Source organism: Plutella xylostella, chromosome 5 (genome assembly GCF_932276165.1).
Source record: "Plutella xylostella chromosome 5, ilPluXylo3.1, whole genome shotgun sequence".
NCBI classification, from domain to species: Eukaryota; Metazoa; Arthropoda; class Insecta; order Lepidoptera; family Plutellidae; genus Plutella; species Plutella xylostella.
The window spans coordinates 1887371-1908468 of NC_063985.1; the positions used below are offsets into that span (position 1 = coordinate 1887371).

General features: G+C 38.4%; 1 protein-coding gene across 4 annotated transcripts; it reads left to right on the plus strand.

Moving 5' to 3' along the window:
- Positions 1-788: 788 nt before the first annotated feature.
- On the plus strand, positions 789-16495 carry LOC105383839. 4 transcript variants are annotated; one of them, XM_038113015.2, is made up of 3 exons: positions 789-894; positions 13358-13916; positions 15703-16495. In XM_038113015.2, the coding sequence occupies exons 2-3, from the start codon at positions 13381-13383 to the stop codon at positions 16277-16279; spliced, it is 1113 nt and encodes a 370-aa protein (XP_037968943.2). In that variant the 5' UTR covers positions 789-894; positions 13358-13380; the 3' UTR covers positions 16280-16495. The 4 variants fall into 4 exon arrangements, with proteins under 4 accessions (XP_037968943.2, XP_037968942.2, XP_037968945.2 ...); XM_038113014.2 differs by lacking the exon at positions 789-894 and adding an exon at positions 7644-7777; XM_038113017.2 differs by lacking the exon at positions 789-894 and adding an exon at positions 9875-10132.
- The last annotated feature ends 4603 nt before the right edge of the window (positions 16496-21098 follow it).

The following is a 21098-nucleotide window of genomic DNA, read 5'->3' on the forward strand; positions in this document are numbered from 1 at the left end:
CGTTGGTTTGAGATCTTTATTATTTTATTTAAATATATTTTACCAAGCAACATAACACTTCTCTAATGATAAGGTGCCGGCCTTACGTTACGGGTATATGTATCTTTTAAAGCTTTATTGAATGGGTATATGTATCTTTTAAAGCTTTATTGAATGGGAAAATAGCCGCTAATATTGCTGAGAGGAAACTACAAATAAGGTACCTACTCAATTGTTCGTGCATTACGTTTTTGTTAGTCTGTGAAAATCTTAAGACACGTAGTGACAGTGCGGCAAATTTCGGAAATCATGTAAAAATACAGAAAAATGTTTCCACCGATAAACCCACATCGACAGTTACATTACGTATCAGGCAAGTATTCTTAGATTGTTCATAATTGTACTCTTCTATACATAGAGGTAGTTACATACTTCATAAGTTTCATAATCATAACCTACTGTAAATAATCAATCATTTTCTACACGGGAACTCATATCTATTTTACCCATTTTTCAAAAGCCCTTCGTAAACCGTCGTATCGTATTATAACGTAGGTAAGTACCTATGTATGTATAATCATTCTATATCTATAGCTATTTCCTAGCTAGTAAGTAACTCTTTTATCCACCAACAAAGGTTGACTGGAAGAAAATTGCTTTTTGGCAATAACTCCACCCTTGTATGCTTTACTGTGTTTTTTATTTGTTATACATTGATATTATACATTCTGTGTAGGACAAAAAAGTTTTTAAATAAATATTTCCAAAGCTTCGCAGGTGAAACGTATTTTTATGATTGAATAATAATTTCAGGTGGACATCTCACCTCGTCGTAATGTCGGAAGTGTCTGAGCAGCTGCCATTGATACTCATTTTCGGACTGTGGTACATTTTCATCGCTTACAACTATTACACGTGAGTTGGTACTTTTATATATCTAATCTTTTATATAGTAACGACCTAACTGAAAAGTACATGGAAACCGGCTAAGTACGTGAAAAATCGCAATAAAAGAAACAAGTTGATCAGCTCATAAAGTCCAAATCCAAAAAAAAATACCTAATTGATTCGAAACAGTATTAAAGCTGTTTATTTATACTTAATTTTAAAAAATAACCTTTGCGTGGTGGTATAAAAATCCGAAATGAATTAGTGACTCAGGGGTTAAGAGTAATTTTGGTTCTATGACTTTTGGAAATTCGTGCTCAACTTTCAAATGCTTTAATAACTGAAATGGTCCTTCAAACTCTGCAAAGCTACGTTATGCAACACGCGCTCCAGTCCATACGTAGCTTATATCTAGGTATCCCGGCGCTCAGAATCTAGGTCACAGCTTGCAGTTACATAACCTGGGAATGGTGTGGGTCCCTCCCCGCTCTGGGGGGGTTGGTACAGGTCCCGCGATCGTTATTACTCAAATGACGTAGATTGCTCCGTACCGCCACTTTATTGTTTTATAGACGGAATCAATATGCAATGGTGGTATGAATTACCTACCTTACGGACAGGCAGTTAGATTAAACCTTAACTTTTAAACCGCATTTTATCTGCTGATGACCCGAAAACCGCTGGAGCAGACGGGATTATTTAAATGGAGACAACGGAATACATACGTAGTAGTTATTAACTTAACCCGCAGTAAAACAGATTGACCGTATAAAAGAAAGAGACGCAGGTGTACGATAGATGAGCTGAAGAAGCTCTTGGGTTCAAATCAAAGGTGGTAACCGGTGGTATCCTGTATAATTTATTTACTGTACCACTGGTGCGACTCGCATCGGCCCGCTGGACTACTCGGCAGTTTAATACCTATGTTATGAAAAAAGCAGTCCACTTTTACTTTCCTTCTAACATTAACTTTAAATTATGAACTCATGGCAGAACCTTGACCAACAACCGCGTGTCGAATCGATCGTTTGGTGACATAACATGCCTCGCGGGGTGGTAGTTGCTACCCGCCTGTGGTATACAGGGTGCTACCCGCCGTGGTACAGGGTGCTCGTAGCTCGTGGTACAGGGTGTTATGCAAGCGCGATCGATGCTGGCTGACCTTTAGCAACGCTGGGAATTTTGACGATGCGAACTGTGGGGCTCTCTTTGAGTTTTACGTAGGTACGTACATATGCATTATACGGATATAAAAGAAGGTATATGAAAAACAATTAAAGGGTACCTACATACCAAACGGCTTAGGAGTTATTACTGCGCGAACCCGCATTTACATCTTCAACGATGCCAAGGCAATAATTAATTATACTAACGATCGCATAAAATACATTATAGATTAGGATTTCTAACGTCACTATTGTTATTCCAATATCTGGGCGCACGAAAGGATCCTCCAATAATGAATTAACAACCTTTCCTTACGCTACACGGGTTCGTTATCGACGTCGATAAACTCGTTTAATGGGCCTTCCCCCAATCACAGAGCCCAATCAGAGAGTGTATTTATGCCGAATCGCGATATAGTGTCACCGACACCCTATGAAGAAGAATCAACTTAATATTATAATCTAATCCTTTCACAACGGTGACCAACCATGCATAGCCCAGCTCTAGTGATATGCTAATACTCGTAAGAAAAGATCTGGTTGCATTTATTTGTTAAAACTAATAGCCAGTCGAATAGAATTGGTATGTTTACTTGGCACTTGGCGTTAGTCCAGGACAGAAATGATACAATCATATTAACTAGATTCTTTGGAAGTAAATTAGTACATCTTGTAAATTATTATTATTACAACTTAACACTACTAATATTTTATTCTCAAATCTCTGAATAAAAACATCTTTATTCGTTTTTATTATTATTAAATTCTTTATTGCACAAAGTAAATTGGTACAAAGGCGAACTTAATGCTAGCAGCATTTTCTACCAGTTAACCTTTGGTGATGTTGAAAAAGTGATTGGTAGTGCTTAAGGCTTTGAAGAAAGAAGATGGTTTATATTGAGTACTTAACGGAAATATTAATATCTTAATATATACCTATCTATACAATATAAATATACACATGATACCTAAATAAATACATTACATACCTACACACATAAATACATACTTAAGTACATAAAATTACTATCATCATCATCATCATCACACAGATAGGGATCAGTTAGGCAGAATGTTCTGCTCTTGGAGGTAGTGGAGACGAACGTTTTTATCCATGCTACAAAACTTTTCAGCTGGCCCAGGCCTAGTCACGTACTCACTCATAAAACTTATGAATATGATCTCAATAACAGTTAAAGTCGGATTCACACTTTTATAATGATTTTCTGTATCTTCGAATTATGATGCCTCGTCGCGTATTATGGTCGCTACTTTAATGGAATATTTGACCCAACTAGAGATCGAGATCGGTAGTAGTTCAGTCGGCTAAGCGTCTGCTTTACGGCGAAATGATACCAATGTGAGCTCATCATGATCAGCAGCCTATAGCAGTCCACTGCTGAATGTAGGCCTCTCCCAAAGCACGGCACTGGATGCGATCTATAGCTTTCCGCATCCAATCATTACCAGCGATCTTTCGCAAGTCTTCACCCCATCTGGCCGGGCGTCCTATACTACTTTTGCCTAATCTTGGTCTCCACTCCAGAACACGTTTACCCCATCGGTAATCGGTTCTTCGACAGATGTGAGCCCATTGCCTATGTGGCTGTGTTTTTTGCTTACTAACTCTGTGAGCTAATTTGTGCATCAATGTGTACTCAGCCTTACTTTTTATGCACATCACATCATACAGTCGACAGGCCATACATTCTGACGATGCGTTCAATCAATGGGCTTGCCAATGTTTACAATGCGAGGACTTCGGACCGCTGTGCCCGACTCATTTATACATGGCCGTGACTAGGTAGCCTAGATCTTGTACTGAGACCTAGGTAGATGAAGATATATGTAGCTGGGGTTATAAGCTTCAATGAGGATGGTGGCTGTTTGCAGCTGCGCGGCGTACGTAGATGATGTTTTGCGTCGGTTCTTATGGCGGGAAGCTACTCATATGTTCCTGTTATTGCAATTCAAATACTCCAGAAAAACAGACAGTATTTTAATTATTTTACGAAGGTTTACTTGTTCCATACACTAACAAGTCGAGCTATTTGATATTTTTAAACTGATCATAACAATCAGCGGCATTTTCCGTTGTTTATTATTTTCTTCAACATCATACAGAGAGATATTTATTTTCACTTGTTAAGCCGTATGTGCCGAAATACCGATGACCGGTGAGTAAACGAGTTGTTGAGTGGAGACCACGTGGCACCACCACCAACAGGCAAGCGTAGCATGGATTTCCCTACTACTCACTGGACCGACTAAGTACTTTAGAAAACTAGCCAGTATAAGCTGGATGAAAAAGGTCAAGGACAGAATAGTACGAGACGCTGCTCGGTAGGGACCAACGTCTAGCAGTAGACGATCAGTTGGCATCATCATCGCAACACATCACATCTCCACTGCTGAGGCACGGGTCTCCTTCCAAAAAAGGGGAGGGTGGCCAATTCCACCGCGCGGGCCCAGTGTGGGTTGGTGTCTTGCAATTATCCAGTCTTGTATAAATAATAATGATAACTGAAGTGTGACGAAGCCACAAAACATCCACTGTGTCTGGAGGGTTACTCTATACTGACGAAACACGAACGAATAAGAGCTGTCGTGTTATTCGGCACTTTTTATAAATCGACATAGAGTCGTGGTCGTGGCTCGCGCTGCAGAGCTCCGAAAAGTTGTTTTGTTCACATAGAGTGACCCCCCTGTGAGTCAGCGGAAGTTACGGGATAATCTGTGGTTCGTCCTCGCGAGGTCGCCGGGCCAATTGACTCAAGTGTCTAATGAGGATTATTAGCGCTTAGCTCGGATTTGACAGTCTCGTAATGTCTCGTCGTAGGTGGTTGTATGACTGTATGCTGTGTAGTGTACCTTTGTACTTATAAGTTAAGCCGTTTAGGATCGAGCTACTCTACCACAGACTGATACGCACACAGAGACATGTCAAACTTTTATAACACCCCTCTTTTTCGTCAAAGGTTAATAAAAAAGGATGGTAGTGTGGTAGAGTACCTATATACGGTTCGGCCGGCGGTATTATAGTACACTGGTGATTTACGAAAAGATAAGCGATTCATGTCGGTGTCGGTGGTTGTAAAGTAGTGTTTGTTAAACAAAACTGTTAACGGCGTGTAAAGCGTGCCTGTTTGACTTTTCATATATTTTTAACCGACTTCAAAAAAAGGAGGAGGTTCCCAATTCGTCGGGATCTTTTTTTTTTTATATATTTTTTTTTATGTATGTTCACCGATTACTCCGCCGTTTATGAACCGATTTTGAAAATTCTTTTTTTGTTGTATTGGATTGAGCTCCCAGGTGGTCCCATTTTTTTTTCAGAATTTTATCTCACCCCCAAGGGTGGGTAAAGGGGTAAAAACAGGGTATGAATTTCCATTTTGGGCACATATTAACCGATTCTAATGAAATTAAGAACGTAAATATAGTTCTTATAACAAAAAAATATGATGGTGACCTTGAGCTGATCTGATGATGGAAACGGAAGGCAGTCAGGGGAACTCCTCAACGGTATATAGCAACTACTTCGTGTTTAGGCTTGAGTGATTCGTATTGATTAGTAGGACTTTTTGGTATCATTTGCACCTTACTTTTGATTGAAAAATTATTACAAATAAACTAAAAACTATTAAATAAAATAATAATTAAAAAATTAAAAAACCGACTTCAAAAAACCACTAAAATGTAAGAAATAATTTAAGGTTTACACAAATTCTACTCGTATGAGACAGTACACTTTAGTTTCTTACATTTTAGTGGTTTTTTGAAGTCGGTTTTTTCTTGTTAGAGTTTGTTGGAGAATATAGTTAGTTGCAAACGATTAAATGTATATAGGAAAAACTTTTTTAAAAACATTACTGGGGATTTTAGATGAAGACAAATTAATAAAAGTAAATCCGAAATACTTATAAACATACTTACTTAACAATTAATGAATTATTCTGACCTAAGGTTAGTAATTATCAACAACATGTTAAATTTCTTACAGTAATTAAGATAAGAAATTCAATTAAGTAAGTGTAAACGAGTATAAATGCATATTCAATTAATTAGTAGATAGATAGTAAGTATTAATTATAATTTATACAAATGGTGGTGGTGGGTAATGGAAAAATAATAAGTACTTGCAGAAATGAAATAAAACTCATGATTCAGAAGATCAACTTTCGTTTTGAAAACTCTGCTATCCTTTATCTCGCAATCATTGCGTTTCTGCTTCTACGGAACTATAAGGGTGGGTTGCACCATTTAACTTTAACTATTACAAACGTCAAATCTCTTGAAGATTGATCTCTCTCGTCAAGGGATTTGACGTTTGTAATAGTTAAAGTTAAATGGTGCAACCCACCCTAAGTATACATAGATATAATGACAAGCAGTTGTATATATACTTACAGGATTTCGAAAAGGTAGGGACACTATTATAGATTATATAGACTTAACTATCGTCATACTGAACAATTTTGTTCTACTACATTTGGGACCTCGGAAAAATGTTAAAGTTGCTTTTAGCTCCTGAGTCACCCAGTTTCGGCTAACTTTTTTAACATCCATTATAAGAACCTACATAAGAATCAATAAATAAATATTCATAAAACAATAATGCAATTAGCATTATAATTACCTTAACTGCCTACTTCATACGAGAATATGACTTCCACGTCATATAAAGCGACATTATAGACGACTCAACCAGATCGATTGTGACCCAGCCAATCACCGCACACAATAGCAGCCCAACCTATAATATGTAAATAAATTATATCTACATAAGTAGGTACAGTAGACGACACATTAACTGCAGCATGCAGTCAAATCTAACCCTTGCCACCCACGTATGAAGAACGATTAATAATGCCCGCCGGTCCATCCATCTAGCTCTCATACTATAATAGTGTCCATCTGTCCATGGGTATATTCCCACGGTCCGTGAAGGTCGAAGATGTCCTAACAATGGGTCATGTGGTCAACTGGGGCCATGGGTGATGGGTGATGGGTGCAGACTATGAAGATAGTTCAATATTGTTTAACCAGTGTACGCCATAAGGTACGCGTATTGCTAAAATCACCATGTTCAAATCTATAGAGTCTAATGATGAAGATAAACCAAACTCACTAGCTTTAACTTACCCTCTTCTTTGATTTACTGAGCATCTTCGCTTGGCCCAGAGGGCCCCACTCGCGGGCTCACGGTTGGCTGTTTTTGGGGCCTTTATTTACCTATCTATTTCTGTTTTCAATGGCGGTTTAATGTTTTTCCTTAGGACAGAGAATGTCGATCATGCGATTGCTGTCGGATGGGCATGCATAACTTATCTGTAGTTGTGTCGGTTTGTTGCTACGTTTATGTTAGCCGTCCCATTCGGTTATATACTTATTTAATTAACTACCTACTTATATTTAACTAAGAAACAAAGCTAACTTTATCGATTCTCAGCGCCTTGGCTATTTTCAGAATAAGTAACGCAGTGAACAATTGAAAATCAATTGTCCACATGCCATTTACCACGGGACCGCTACCAAGTGGTTACGAAGCTATTTCTGTCTCCAATCGATTTTCCTTCTATGGTTGCCTCAGTCGCCTCACCAGCGGTTCTAATGAAAGTGACATAACTGAGGAATTGAGGGCTTTCCTATAACTTAGCCAAATTTGGATCGCAACAAGATGGTGCAAGGTCTGACCTTCAAATTAGAGTGGATTTTGGGATTTCGACCACCTTGCGAGACAGGTGGGGATAACCTAAAGGTTTAAACCATAAGTGGTCTGGTTTTTCGGAGTTTTAATCATGTGAGACAGGTGGTCGGTGGATGTTAGTCGCAGAGGGAAGCGGCAGTTGGTTATAATTCAATGTTGATTCATTTTCATTACCTGTCTGCTTCTACATAAGTATCTGCTATCTAGCTTTTATGTGCTTCGACTCTCGTGCCGTATTGATTGCTTACTTTACTTTAGTAAGTTCATATTAGATTATTTTATGTACCTAGGCATGATTAATGTATCGGTATTCTAGCTGAAATCTGGTCATGGATATCTGATTATCCACTGATTATTTCCTTTTGATTCGGTAAAATAAATGGTACTTAAATGTTTTTCTTCAAATACGCTGCCCAGCACAGATACGTTTTATCTTCAGAAGCGCATGGCAACCGCGACGAATCCTCTCTATTTATACAACACCTCCACTCGAGTTGCTTCTGTTGCACTTCTATTAGCGTCGAGCTGATCGCGCCATGATGGGCCGTACACTCTCGCTTTATTTGCCATTTTAGGGTTCCCACTTGCAATTAACTTTCTCTGAATCTCTATGTCTGTTTAAAGGTTACTTATCTACTTTTTAAATTGAGTAAAAATTGTGTACTGAATGTACTTATGGATGGACTAATTATTTTAATTGATTAGTAATTTATTCTATGGTTTTGCAATTAGCGGCATCAGAACATTAGAAGTTTGTCTACATCTGCGCTGAGTATACTCAGGATTGTTCTTTTAAAACTACTTAATTATTCACCTAAATTCATTTATTCTTGTGTGAACCCTGTCAATAAGTAATTAAGCTATTCCGGGAGCGCCAGGACCTGCCAGGATCTCCGCAACGCGCCATAAATGGTCACAGCCGATTTAGAACCGCAACTGCTGTCTCCAACTTTCTGTGCTATGTAAAATTATAAAATTACTTCAGTAATACGTAACCCATGACTCTCCTCCTGTAAATTTAACATCTTCAGCTTTTTACAGTCCATTGGTGGACTATACCTCTCAACTGGATCATTATGATTTATGATATAAGTAAAGGTTAGGTACTGCATTCTTTTTTCACTGTAAACTTTATTTATTTATGGACTTTTGTCACTGAGTGACGATTCCAGTCCCATCGTTAATACCCTTAAATACTAAATATCACAGACCATTTTATTTAACTACTTACCTGCATAATGTAAACTGAAATAATAGTTCGGCTGCCTCTGGCCAAGGTTCAGCAAGGAAGCCATGGAACACTCCAACATCAATCTTATTTAAGTTAAATTTACTAACTAGCAGTTGTCTTTTGAAATACTACTCCTGCTCTAACACTAATTCACAAGTGAATCTTGTGTAGCTAATGTAGCTCTATATTCCATGCAGGGATTACTGTACCATCACTCTGCCACTTCACACTAAACTCAGAGCTAGGGCTAGCTTTAGTGCGTTACGTAATTAAGATCTCATTCCAATAAAATCATTGCTGATAGATCCCAATTTTAACTACCAGGTAGTCAAGCTAAACTGGAAAATTTATCTCAATCACATTGGATAAAACACTGCAAAGACTGTCCCCTTCCCAGGTGTCTGTGTAGATTTTCCTCCAGGAGTGCAAAAAAAATAATAATACAATAATGTGATTAATAATATATATATATATATATATAAAAGATAAAATATATATATAATAAGCTTGCACATTGAGTAGTGAGTAGTTAAAAGATGAAGATAAAAAACAACCAAACTCTCACAATATATTGATCTCTCAAAAAGGCACGGACATGAAGTCTGTGAAAAAAAAAAAAAAAACACTGCAAATATATGAAGAAGTTTCTCGAACCAAAACTGCTGACTTTCTCATTGATTTTATTGACGCCATCGGAAAATTTTAAGATAGCTGATGACTGATAGCCTGAATAAAATGATACGGAGATATTTATAAGTACCTGCTATCAATGAGTAATAATAATATCTAGGTAAGCATAGGTACGCGAATCAGTAGTTATCAATTCTTATCAAGTTATCAAGTTATCAATTGCAGTTTTTGCTATCAATCGATTTAGCATTGAGATTTGTAACTCCACTGCAGTGCTGTCAGCACACGTGACTCAGCTCACATCTCCCTCTTAAAAACAATAGTTTTCATCAGCCCAAGGTTGCTCTAATCATCACAGTCACCATTCACCCTCATACCTAATGCTGTATAAGGAGATATCTTTATTGTCAGCCAACAAACGTCCACATATTTTGTGTCTCCAAAGGAGCATCTCAATAACAAATCTACGGGATGCTCTGGTCTGGTGAATTCTTCAGACTTCCGTCGAGATTGGCATTTTTAAAGCGCGTATGTTTATAGTTATTTCCCTATTGTGTCATTGTGGCCCAAGCGCGTCATCGACTTCGAGTTATCCGTAAACAAGTCGTTGGCAAGTGGCGGCCCCACTATTTTCAGTTTATTACCTAAATACTGGCTACTTCTTAGGCAAGAGACGTTGTGGAAGTTCTGGCTCTGGTTATTGCTAGTTCTATACTTAGCTAATGAGGTTTATCCTCTCGCCGTTATTTAGCAACAGTTTATTCTGTAGTAGGTGTTCTATGAAAAAATTAAGGGTTATCAGATTGCATCACTATATTCTATCTATATGAATGCCTTGACGGTTTTAACTTGGTTTAATTTAACTTTGCTCAAGCCAAATGACGAATTGGCGATCGTCAGTGAAACAATTGAAATTGAAACAAAAGACGGGCGACGGCGACGCGAATTCTGTTAGCAACCGCGTCGAATACGCTCGTTAGCTCAGTCACTGCATCCTGCCAGCCTGTCTGAGATTTACATACCAACTAAACAGTTCTGTCTGACCTGAAATAATCTTTATCACGTCGCAGCAAGGGTGTCTCCTAAACTGGTATAATATAATGTGTAAAGTAATCCGGTGTGGGCGAAATGCAATTCCAAGAGTGGGATGCGGACTGCGGCGGTTTTAATGAACCTGAAGTTGTGCACCATTTGATGAATGGACTTCCTATTTGAATTTGCGAGTTAGGAGCGTACGTGCTACTTATTCGCTCCCTCTTCACCACTGCTTTAGCTTTTCGATGTTTTTACCTAGCATAGGGAAAATTCTCAGAAGTATGTGTACCAGATTGCAACCTAGGCGAAATTTACAAGTGGTTGTAGTGATGATAAGAAGCTTGTTTTGTCGACAAAATTTGCATTCTCTGTCGCGCCAACTCGGTCGATGCACTTGTTATACTTACTCGTATAAATACACCTCCCCTGGACATTCCAGATGTTGCTTCTTGATAACACTTAGTACAACGTGGAGTTAGGCCAACTGGTAGAAAGAATTTTAAATGTCAATAAATTAACATCGTAGGCTCATCGATCAGTCTACAATTTGTTAAGGAGTACACTATCCTGTTGTGATCTGACGACTCACGACTGAATATTCCATATTTTCCATCGTTGCATTGGAATGAAAAGCTAGTTTCATATAGTTTACACAGCGCGTCATATGCATTTAAATCTTATAAGTAGGTACGTTCGTACGTTGTGTATACTTATTCAGTTTACATTAGTTACATCTTTATGCACTGACCTATCTTTATTACTCTGGACTGAAGCTTTAGACAGATTACGTTATGCGTTTTGATTCGTATTCTGGCGTGGATTTTAGACATTATAACATCAAGGGAGCGCGGTTCTGGGCCCGAGCCAACTAGCTTATAAACAGGGAGCAGACGATTATTGTTACTGCTTTGCATTTGGCATTAGAATAGAACGGCAGTTGTCAGGAAATATCTTATTATAAGCCGCGCCCTTTGGTATAATTCCATTGCTCTTAGTTTCAAATGAGCCCTTTATTTTCCTAACAGATACCTAAAGATTTTATCTGATTCCTAGGAAAACACGATTTATTAAAGCAAATATCAGAGCGTTTTGGGTGGAATTTCGTTATTGACCTATTCAGCAATATTCATCATAGGACTTTTTGTGTATTGCAATTTTCAGGTTTTTTGTGTGTATATTTTACGCAAAAGTCCGTCTTAGTGCCAGCGGTAATTTCATAACTCAACAAATATTTAAGTAAAAAATATACCTGATTATACCTACGTCAGACTCTTCAGGAGTTACCTACAATAGTATAGTACATTCGGGAAAATTCACAGAAAAAAACACGAAGTCTTATAACAAAAAACGATCTTACGCACTTCACCCAGTGCCAGCTGAAATGAATCCAAAAATATTCACTGAAATCAGCTGATCCTCTTGTTACTACGCTACACGAATCGGCCCTGAAATTTATTGTGCCGACCGACCAATCTAATGCATTCCTATTGCCAAAGAATAACCCATTTGGCACCCAATAAAAAAAACTCGGTAAACAAGATTATTTTGATCGCATCTACAATAAAATGTGATTTTTATTTGTTCAATAAACTTCGATTGTTTGTTCAAGGAGGACCGAGTCTGTCGTTTGTTTTAGCTGTGGCTGTGACTATGATGTGATGAATAATGAAATAACGTAACGAGACAATGATGATTTTAGTTTATACATATTACTGCATAATAGGTATGTAGCATTATATCTTCCATGAATACTTACACCACGGAGACAAACCCTAGTCTAGCTCTAGTGTTTGTCACCTAAGAAGAATAAATAGTAATCGATAATACCATAAAAATAATATAATATACTTCACCTATCTAAACCATATGTAATATAGGTATGTCTGTTGCAAGCATCTGTAAAACATAATGCATTTAGTATAGATTGTTCACATGTTACTGCTCTGTTTGTTAGCATCGTCGAGTTTACTGTCCAAGGTCTCTAAAGGTGATAATTTTCTTAGGTAAGAGCAGAGCACAGCACGTATATTGTATTTTCGATGTAATTTTGCATGCCTCTCATGAAATATACAAACAGCCCGTTTCAAAGTCAAGTTCAATGTCGAACTGAAATTCAGATTGTGTCAAAATTAATCAGTTTATCTTTGAATGCGTAGGTAGGCTACCTATTGATTGGTTATCGTAGCGTATTCATATTTTGTCAAGGGAAAACAAAGTCAAGTACCTATCTAACAATGTTGGTTTTTCCAGTCCATATCCCGACAAATCGTCCGAAAGAGGAGGGTCTATAAAACTTCATTATTTTCATGATAAGGTTGTGATGTGATGTGACTGCGGTCACGTCGTATCCGTCACATCCTTCAAAATACAAATGCAGATGAACAAATTTGAATGTGTTTTGTTTTAGAACAGACTTTATTTAGAACAATCTGACGATTAGGAATATCGCTTCATCGAAAAAATATAGACTCGGTATTTAGATTGGAGAATTTGTAGATAGGACATTTCCACAAAGACTACGATACATTATTTACTAGCTAGGGTACCCTAGATCTGAGTTGGATAAATGTTAAAATACAATGGTTTGATTAAGACATACATACCTACATTTTCGACTTTGGGATATGGGAGGCGGCGGCAGACTTAGGCACCTAAGCATCCTAAACAAACAATAGCTTTTCCAAAACCTCACTTACAACTCTAATTATCTGATGGCAGGGGCTCAATCCCAGCGGAACCTGATGCTGATGGCAGTCGAAGCCAGCCGCCGCCTCCGTCCCAACAACCGCCTCCACCACCCGGAGCGCAACATCGGGGATCTCAAGCACAAGGATCTCATGCGCCCGGATCTCATGCGCCTGGATCTCAAACACTGGGATCCCATGCGCCAGGATCTCATGCGCCTGGATCTCAAACACCGGGATCCCATGCGCCAGGATCTCATGCGCCTGGATCTCAAACACCGGCATCCCATGCGCCAGGATCTCATGCGCCTGGATCTCAAACACCGGGATCCCATGCGCCAGGATCTCATGCGCCTGGATCTCAAACACCGGGATCCCATGCGCCTGGATCTCAAACACCGGGATCCCATGCGCCAGGATCTCATGCGCCTGGATCTCAAACACCGGGATCCCATGCGCCGGGATCCCATGTGCCAGGATCTCGTGCGAACGGATCTCAAACGCCAGGATCTCAGCGGTCTGGACAGAATGGGGCTAACAACTTCCGACCTGGCCAGTGCCGGTCACCCAGCACTTGCACCAGGCTGCGTAAGGTATTTACAGTTTCAGATTCTCTCTAAAACGATGCTGTAAACTTAGACCAAGTTATTGTTGATCTGACGTTGTAAAGTCCAACAATTTAAAGGGAAGATTATAATATTGTGAATCACTAATAGATAATGACCGGGTATATACCTATGACGGACCGTGATCGTCATGGCTTTCAGATGGCCTTAGACATGACCATTGAGGCATTGACCACGTCACGCATGACTGCGTGATGAGGACATGTGAAGCCCACGTCTTTTAACCCTTCAAGATAGTCTCTGTTGTTGTGAAAGGGTGTGTCTGCTTGAGCGGTGGTGCACGGCTTCATAACAGCGATATCTCAGCCGTGTACCATCCAAATAGTTGCCTCCGTTCATATTAGTTTGATTATTTCATCACAATAAATTAACATCGTCAAATATTGCGTCAGGACAGGAGTGATGTCTCGCGCAGTCATGTCCACCTAATAGGCACCAGCGTGAGTCATTCTCCGGTCACCAAAACAGAAACATTTCCGCTATCAACAACTGCAAAAATTATACCATCATTTATTATCCTTGTTGGGCTTCTCATGAACTGGTTATTTTTATTTTAAACTTACCATAAAATAATGTGAGACTCAAGTGTCATGTTACTTATTGATATTTTAGCTGTAAGTAAGTATATTTTCAGATAAAAAATTTCAATTTGGATAGGTAAGTATAACTTTCTCTTACAAAAATATCTTAAAGGAACAATGGAGATTGTCGCTACCATTATGAAAGTGAAAGTATAGCAATGAAATATGAACTGTAATATTGACACAAACACAGACTTCTCACTTTACCTAAATAGGTATTACCTACCTACCTTAACTTACAGTAATAAAATTCACTTATAGATATTATAGATTCAATTTTTTTCCATATTTTTTAAGTTCTTATTCTGTTTTTGATACTTAGCCGCTAGTTCTCAGTTGTATATTAGAAGATTTTCACTCTATCTCTCTGCCAGAGAAAAGCTGTTGAGACATCAATGAAGATCAAACATACTCAATTTTGCATTTATAATGCTGGTATGGTATACAGTACAGGCAGGACCAGTCAGTCAGTAGTACCTCGCTTATGGGACGGTGAGGTCAGTCACCCGCGCCTTCGCGGCGTGACTCATGCTGAACTAATGCGAATGGGTGTCTCTGTCTAACCTAACTGCACTCTTACTATTGAAGCTGATTGGAATTCGCACTGGAAACCTTTGTTTTGCTTATGGCGCTTCATCATAATCATAACCATCGTATAGACGTCCTCAGTTAGGTAAAAGATATTTGACTACACTCCTGCACTCGCAATAAAAACATAGGTACTTATCCCTTAGTAGGTACCTACTGTTGGTTTCAACTGGTAGGCTGGTACGTAGGCAGATCAGTAGTCGTCAAGTTTATTCTTACTTAAGTATGCTTATTGAAAGAAATTATATAACTAGGCGCGATTTTAAAAAATCTCCCATGTTGATTTCAATGAAACTCAAATGTATTCCTTCTATTATGGTCGACGTATCGCATATCCCTGCAGAGTCGCAGACCACAAATGAGAATGAAATCGATGTTTTGTTTTTAAATTAGCAATTAATTTATAGCTTAACTAAATAAACTACATTTGGGTCTGGAAGACAGGTACAAAAAAGGTGCACGCACACTACTTCTTTAATTTTATTGTACTAGCCCCATTCCAATTAGAACAAGACTAGCTTTCTGATACTGACCTTAGTTAGTGAAATTATAAAGTAATTTACTTACAGTTTTGTATTTTACAGAGACAGCCTTCCGATACCAAAAGACCAAAGCCAAGCGAAAACAGATGAAAGCAAAACTGGAAAAACAGGGCGAAAGTCAATAAGCAAAGAAAAACAAGAAACCAGAAGAAAAGCCAGAGAAGACAAAATAAGTCAATCGAAAACCAAACAATCCAAGCCAAGCGAATCAAGAACAGAGTTTTTGAGCAAACTATGCCCATTAAAATCCTCGAGAGAATCAACGAAACCGACCACATCAGACAAACCTACATCGTCACGGTCAGCCAAAGCAGACCAACCCAAAAAAGACCTCAAAAGAAGCCAATCGCTAAAACGGTTTTTATCAAAAATATGTCCATTCAAAACAGAAAAAGCTCCTTCTCCTTCAATAAAATCGGAAGAACCTTCATTATGGGAATCAATAACAGATGGACTGAAAAATGAAAATGCCAGTACAAGCAAAAAGAAAACCAAGCTATTTAAAACCAAAGAACGTTCAAAATCAGAACCACCTAAATCAAACCGACCAAGTACCAGAACGGACGGATACATAAGTAATGAAAGGGCCGGGATCCTTGGTCTGTTTAGGAATATGTAGAACTGTCCAATCTGATGACGACGACGGTACAGCGAAAAATATCCCATCTACATCTTGTAGACTTATGGATAGATGTAAGGTTCATGGATATTTTGTATGCTTCAGTAAGTGTTTATATTTATAAAGATTACTTAAGAGATTTAACTATCATCATTGTCATTTAAAAATTATCATGTCGTATTATGAAAACTGTCCTATTAAACTATAATATTGTGTCATAACTATTTTACTAACATACCCAAGATTGCTGAAGTTATCGGGACCAATGCAGTCCCAGAATCAAGTCACATACCTACCTACCTCTCTGTCTCGTTGCAATTTATGCGAATGCTAAAGTATTCGCAACTACATGCATCTGATCTATTGGAGACGGAAGGAGGGGCCAATCAAGTCCAATTTCCGGTGGCACGCCCGGCCAGCAGTCGGCAGTGAATATGTAGGTATGCCTGTATGTGCGTATAAGTAGTGTTTATTGTCTGTCTACTGAGATTATGCGCAGAGCTGAAGTTGTGGAGCGATGGTTTCGTGCAAACAAATGCAAAACCTCCTCGGTCCTCCTACCTCCTCTAGGGCGTTTTAGCTATCACCGTATTATCAGAGGGCAGCCATATTGTGCCATGGAATTAACACCTCAAAAGGAGGCCTATTCCGAATAGTGGGCGATAGAAGGCTGATGATGATGATGATGGTGATCAACACTCAAGTCTATAATACTTGAAAGATTCCTAGTTTGGACCTTAAGTTAATTGCTTAGGTACTTATATCAAAATATGGTGGACATAGGTATTTGACCACTACTGGTGACTACAAAATAAGGCAAATAACATTAGCATAGATCTTCAGGCCTGCCCCTGCTCTCTATCTTTGTAGATAGGTATATTGTGATATTTGTATTACTCACTGAAACCTTAGATAGGGTACCTAGGTAGGTACAATGATAAGATAATGTCATCTGCAATCTGATAGCTGTGGTGTGGAGAACCTATGAGAACAAGACATTTTTGGGTAAGTACGTACAACGGTTAGCAAAATGATAAACTATTATATCCTATGACCAACTAGGTGCAATCAATGATAAAAGCAATGTTTTACGTTTTAGTAAGTAGGTAACACAGAAAGGTACTTTTTACTTCCTACCCTCTTAAAACGGTATGATAGCATGGCAGGTGGTCCAACGACCATTCTACCTACTTGATTATCGAAATTAAGCTATCAAAAATCGTAACATTATAGCATTGCTTATCATAACATTATCGTTATTATCGCCAAAACTCGGTGACAGTTGTGCGAAAGTGAATTTCTCGAAGTTTCCACGGAGTCATGTCGTCAGGACGAAGGACCAACACGATACTTCGACGGAGCGCACTTGGAGTCGTCTTGCTATCTCTTTGTAGCCTGTACTTGGTCATGAGACTAGATAACGCCACGTAAGTAACAACTGCTTCCATTCCTACCTACAATAGGTAGGTACCGGATTATGTAGTAGGGTAGGTACTTATGTTTGTGTTTGTGACACTTGTGTTATTTATCGTCGTTCGATATCAATCGTCGTCGTAACTTTGTAGTAAGTATTATTATTATTAAATTCTTTATTGCACAAAATAAATTGGTACAAAGGCGAACTTAATGCTAGCAGCATTTTCTACCAGTTAACCTTTGGTGAAAGTATATAGGTACTTACTTAAAAACATTATTTCTAAAGAACTCATTGGTGGTTGGCAGGATTCGAACCCACGGCTTCACGAATGGTAGGTAGTCGACCTTATTCGCTACACCACCACGACTCCTACCAGTGAACTATAGTTCGCTGACTCTTTCTCATGAAGTCCTGAAAATTCACTGTTATTTCTTCCCTAGTCAGACGTTTGTCTATGTGGCTTATCGCATAGGTTTCATATCTATTATTTTATCTATCTTTGTATCGGTGCTTACATGAATGTGGATAAACAGTACCTATTTAACTTAGAAAAACAGTCATTAAGTGGGCGTGGCAAGAGTAGCAACTGTAAACGCAGACTGTAAACCATCAAGAGGTCTTCTGGGTTACTCTATAAAATCTCTAAATCGACGAATTAACGAACCAGAATTGTCACGCAATCGATACAGGTAATGCATAGGGATAGAGTCGTAGATTAGCGTAGCAGTTTTGTTGTTAAGCTTCGGAATTCTGCGCTAACCACAACCGTATCGCGTTGTTTTAAGCGTTCCGATAGCATGGCAGCTCTCGTTCGTTTCAACTTTGGTAGTAACCCCCCTGGCACTGACATTGTCCGCTCCACTGCCGCGAGAAATAGCCGAGCCAAGGTCGGGACTTCGGGAGCGGAGCGGAAAAATATAGAAAATCTCATCGCTCTTATCAATTCTGCAGATTTAGAGAGGCTCAGGCCCAGTTTCTCATTTGAGTAAATCTAGCTAGCCGAATTGCATGTCATACTCAAGTTCTGCCTCTTGACGTTCTCAGGTGTGGAAGTCACAGTCAGTATAACCTGACTGTGGTTTCTCTTGGAAAACCTTCGTTCATAAGTTGAATAAGAAAATGTACCTACCCAATAGGATAGGATCTGCTTTTGTTAGTTACAATGATGGATTTACAGTTCAGCGGAGCAAAATTAAGGAACAAGTCAAAATTATGTGTTATTGTCCTTAAATTGAGCTTCCATAGGTAAGTAAGTACTTACTTTGAAAGAGGTAGCTCACAGGCACTACCGACTTGCCCGAGCTACAACGTTGAGTCTAAAATTGGCACACTTCATTGCTTCTTCACTGCCAATGCCAAGGCCTGCCGAAAAACGCTTGTTTTTACACTAGGTAGGCAGGTATATGTACAATACATGCATAATCAGCGGCAGCATTTAAAAATAACGGCCGTACGTCAGAAGTTATGAATGAAAACAGGCCGAGAGCAATGGTTTTAATCATTTAACACTTTCCTCTATTACATAAACTGTCTACTTACCTACCTACTTATGGTTCTAAAGAGCTAGCTACTTACCATAGAACAACGCCAACTATACGATGTTACGGGTATGGTACACTTACATTAGACATTAAAATTTAATTTTAGCTAAGCTATTTTTATATAATAATAAGTTGACAAAAAAGTTTTGCGTAGTTGTTTCGTGTTTTATCAATATAGGTAGGGAACCCGTGTTTGCCAGGCCTGAAAACATAATCGCAAAATAAAAACTATACTCGTTTAAGAAATACAGCTAGGCCCTAGGGAAGTAAGTCAAGCGAGGGTGTTTTTATGGCTTCTCGCCGCGTGCCGCGTTCGTTTGTTAATCCTGTATGGTAGGTCAAGGCCGCCGTCTCAAGGACACCCTGGTTCATTCATGCACAGAACAGATGGTTCAGGGGTCAACAGACTTGGTAATGTTGTAATGTTATAACTTGTTATAAGTAAAAAATACATAAGCAGTAAGTAATAAAATAATAAGTAATTAAATAATTCTATATTATTGATTTATTTATAGGTAACTTACATAATGATTGGGTTGGTACTTTTACAGACTTTTACATTCAGAAATATATGGTCTCGGAACTCAGAGCATCGATCATCTGCATTGCAGCAGCAGCAGCATAATACAGTGTGTAGGTCTATGTAGGGGAGACCGGGGACAAAAGTAACAGTTTGCATCTTCTGTCTGATTTCTCGTTATAAATAACATTTACGATAAAATAAATATAGTCACATAAAACTTTCGTATATAGTCTACAAATATCCATTATTACTTTACTTAATACATCTAGAATTTTAGCATTTCTAAGGCCTCAAAAAAAAAGGGAAATCGTTACTTTCGTCCCCATGGTCAGGACGAAAGTAACAAGGCATGGGTCGAAAGTAACAACCCATAAATTCTGCCCAATGTTATAAATACGATTCAAAAGAAAGAACAAAAAAAAACAATCAAATTATTTAGTTAAGAAAACTTCTTAAAAAACTATCGAAACTAAAAAAAACTTATGACTTATTGACAAAACAAAAAAAAACTTCTTAATATAAACTGTAAATGAGATCCATCATTTAAACTGACTAACTGATAAGAACTTGTTTTATTTGTGCCATAATATACAATTATGACACAAATATCTAATCAAAACAACAAAAAATAAAAATTTATAATGTGACATGGCAAACTTACGTAAGTAATTCGTTACTTTTGTCCTGCCGCGAGCTGTTACTTTTGTACCCATCCCCATTTTTGAAATATTAGGCGACATAACTTTAAAGCAGCACGTGTTATTCGAAAACAATTTATGACATGCTACAGACAATCTTATAATGAATCAATGAACAAATAGTCATATGGTTCTTGGCATCTTAATTCTACGTAAACACTAAATGAATAAACACCAAAAAAAAATCTTTTGGTGTGTAAAATCACAAAATGCTCACTAAAACAATCTTGCACCGCGGCACGGGCGCGGAAAATGATATCATGCGCGGAGGGCATCGCATGCTTACTACCAGCTGTAGCTTGGGACGTTAAGGCTATTGAGGAAGTCCACAGAGTCTTTGTTACTTTCTACCCGCTGTTACTTTTGTCCCCGGTCTCCCCTACACGTACACTATTACCCACAGATACAACATCGAGCGATTACATAATCAATCTATCTACACTAGATAGAGTTCTAATAGATTAGCAATAGCAACGATATTTATGCAACAAAGTAAAAAATAACAAACTTGACATTGGCATGAACGCGATAGTGATATTGGAACTCATCCAGCTGAAAACGAACTGGCAACTTTCTATTTTGAAAATCCCACCTATTTTATTTGATAGCGTGCCATGAGTGAAGTCCCATAATTGCATGA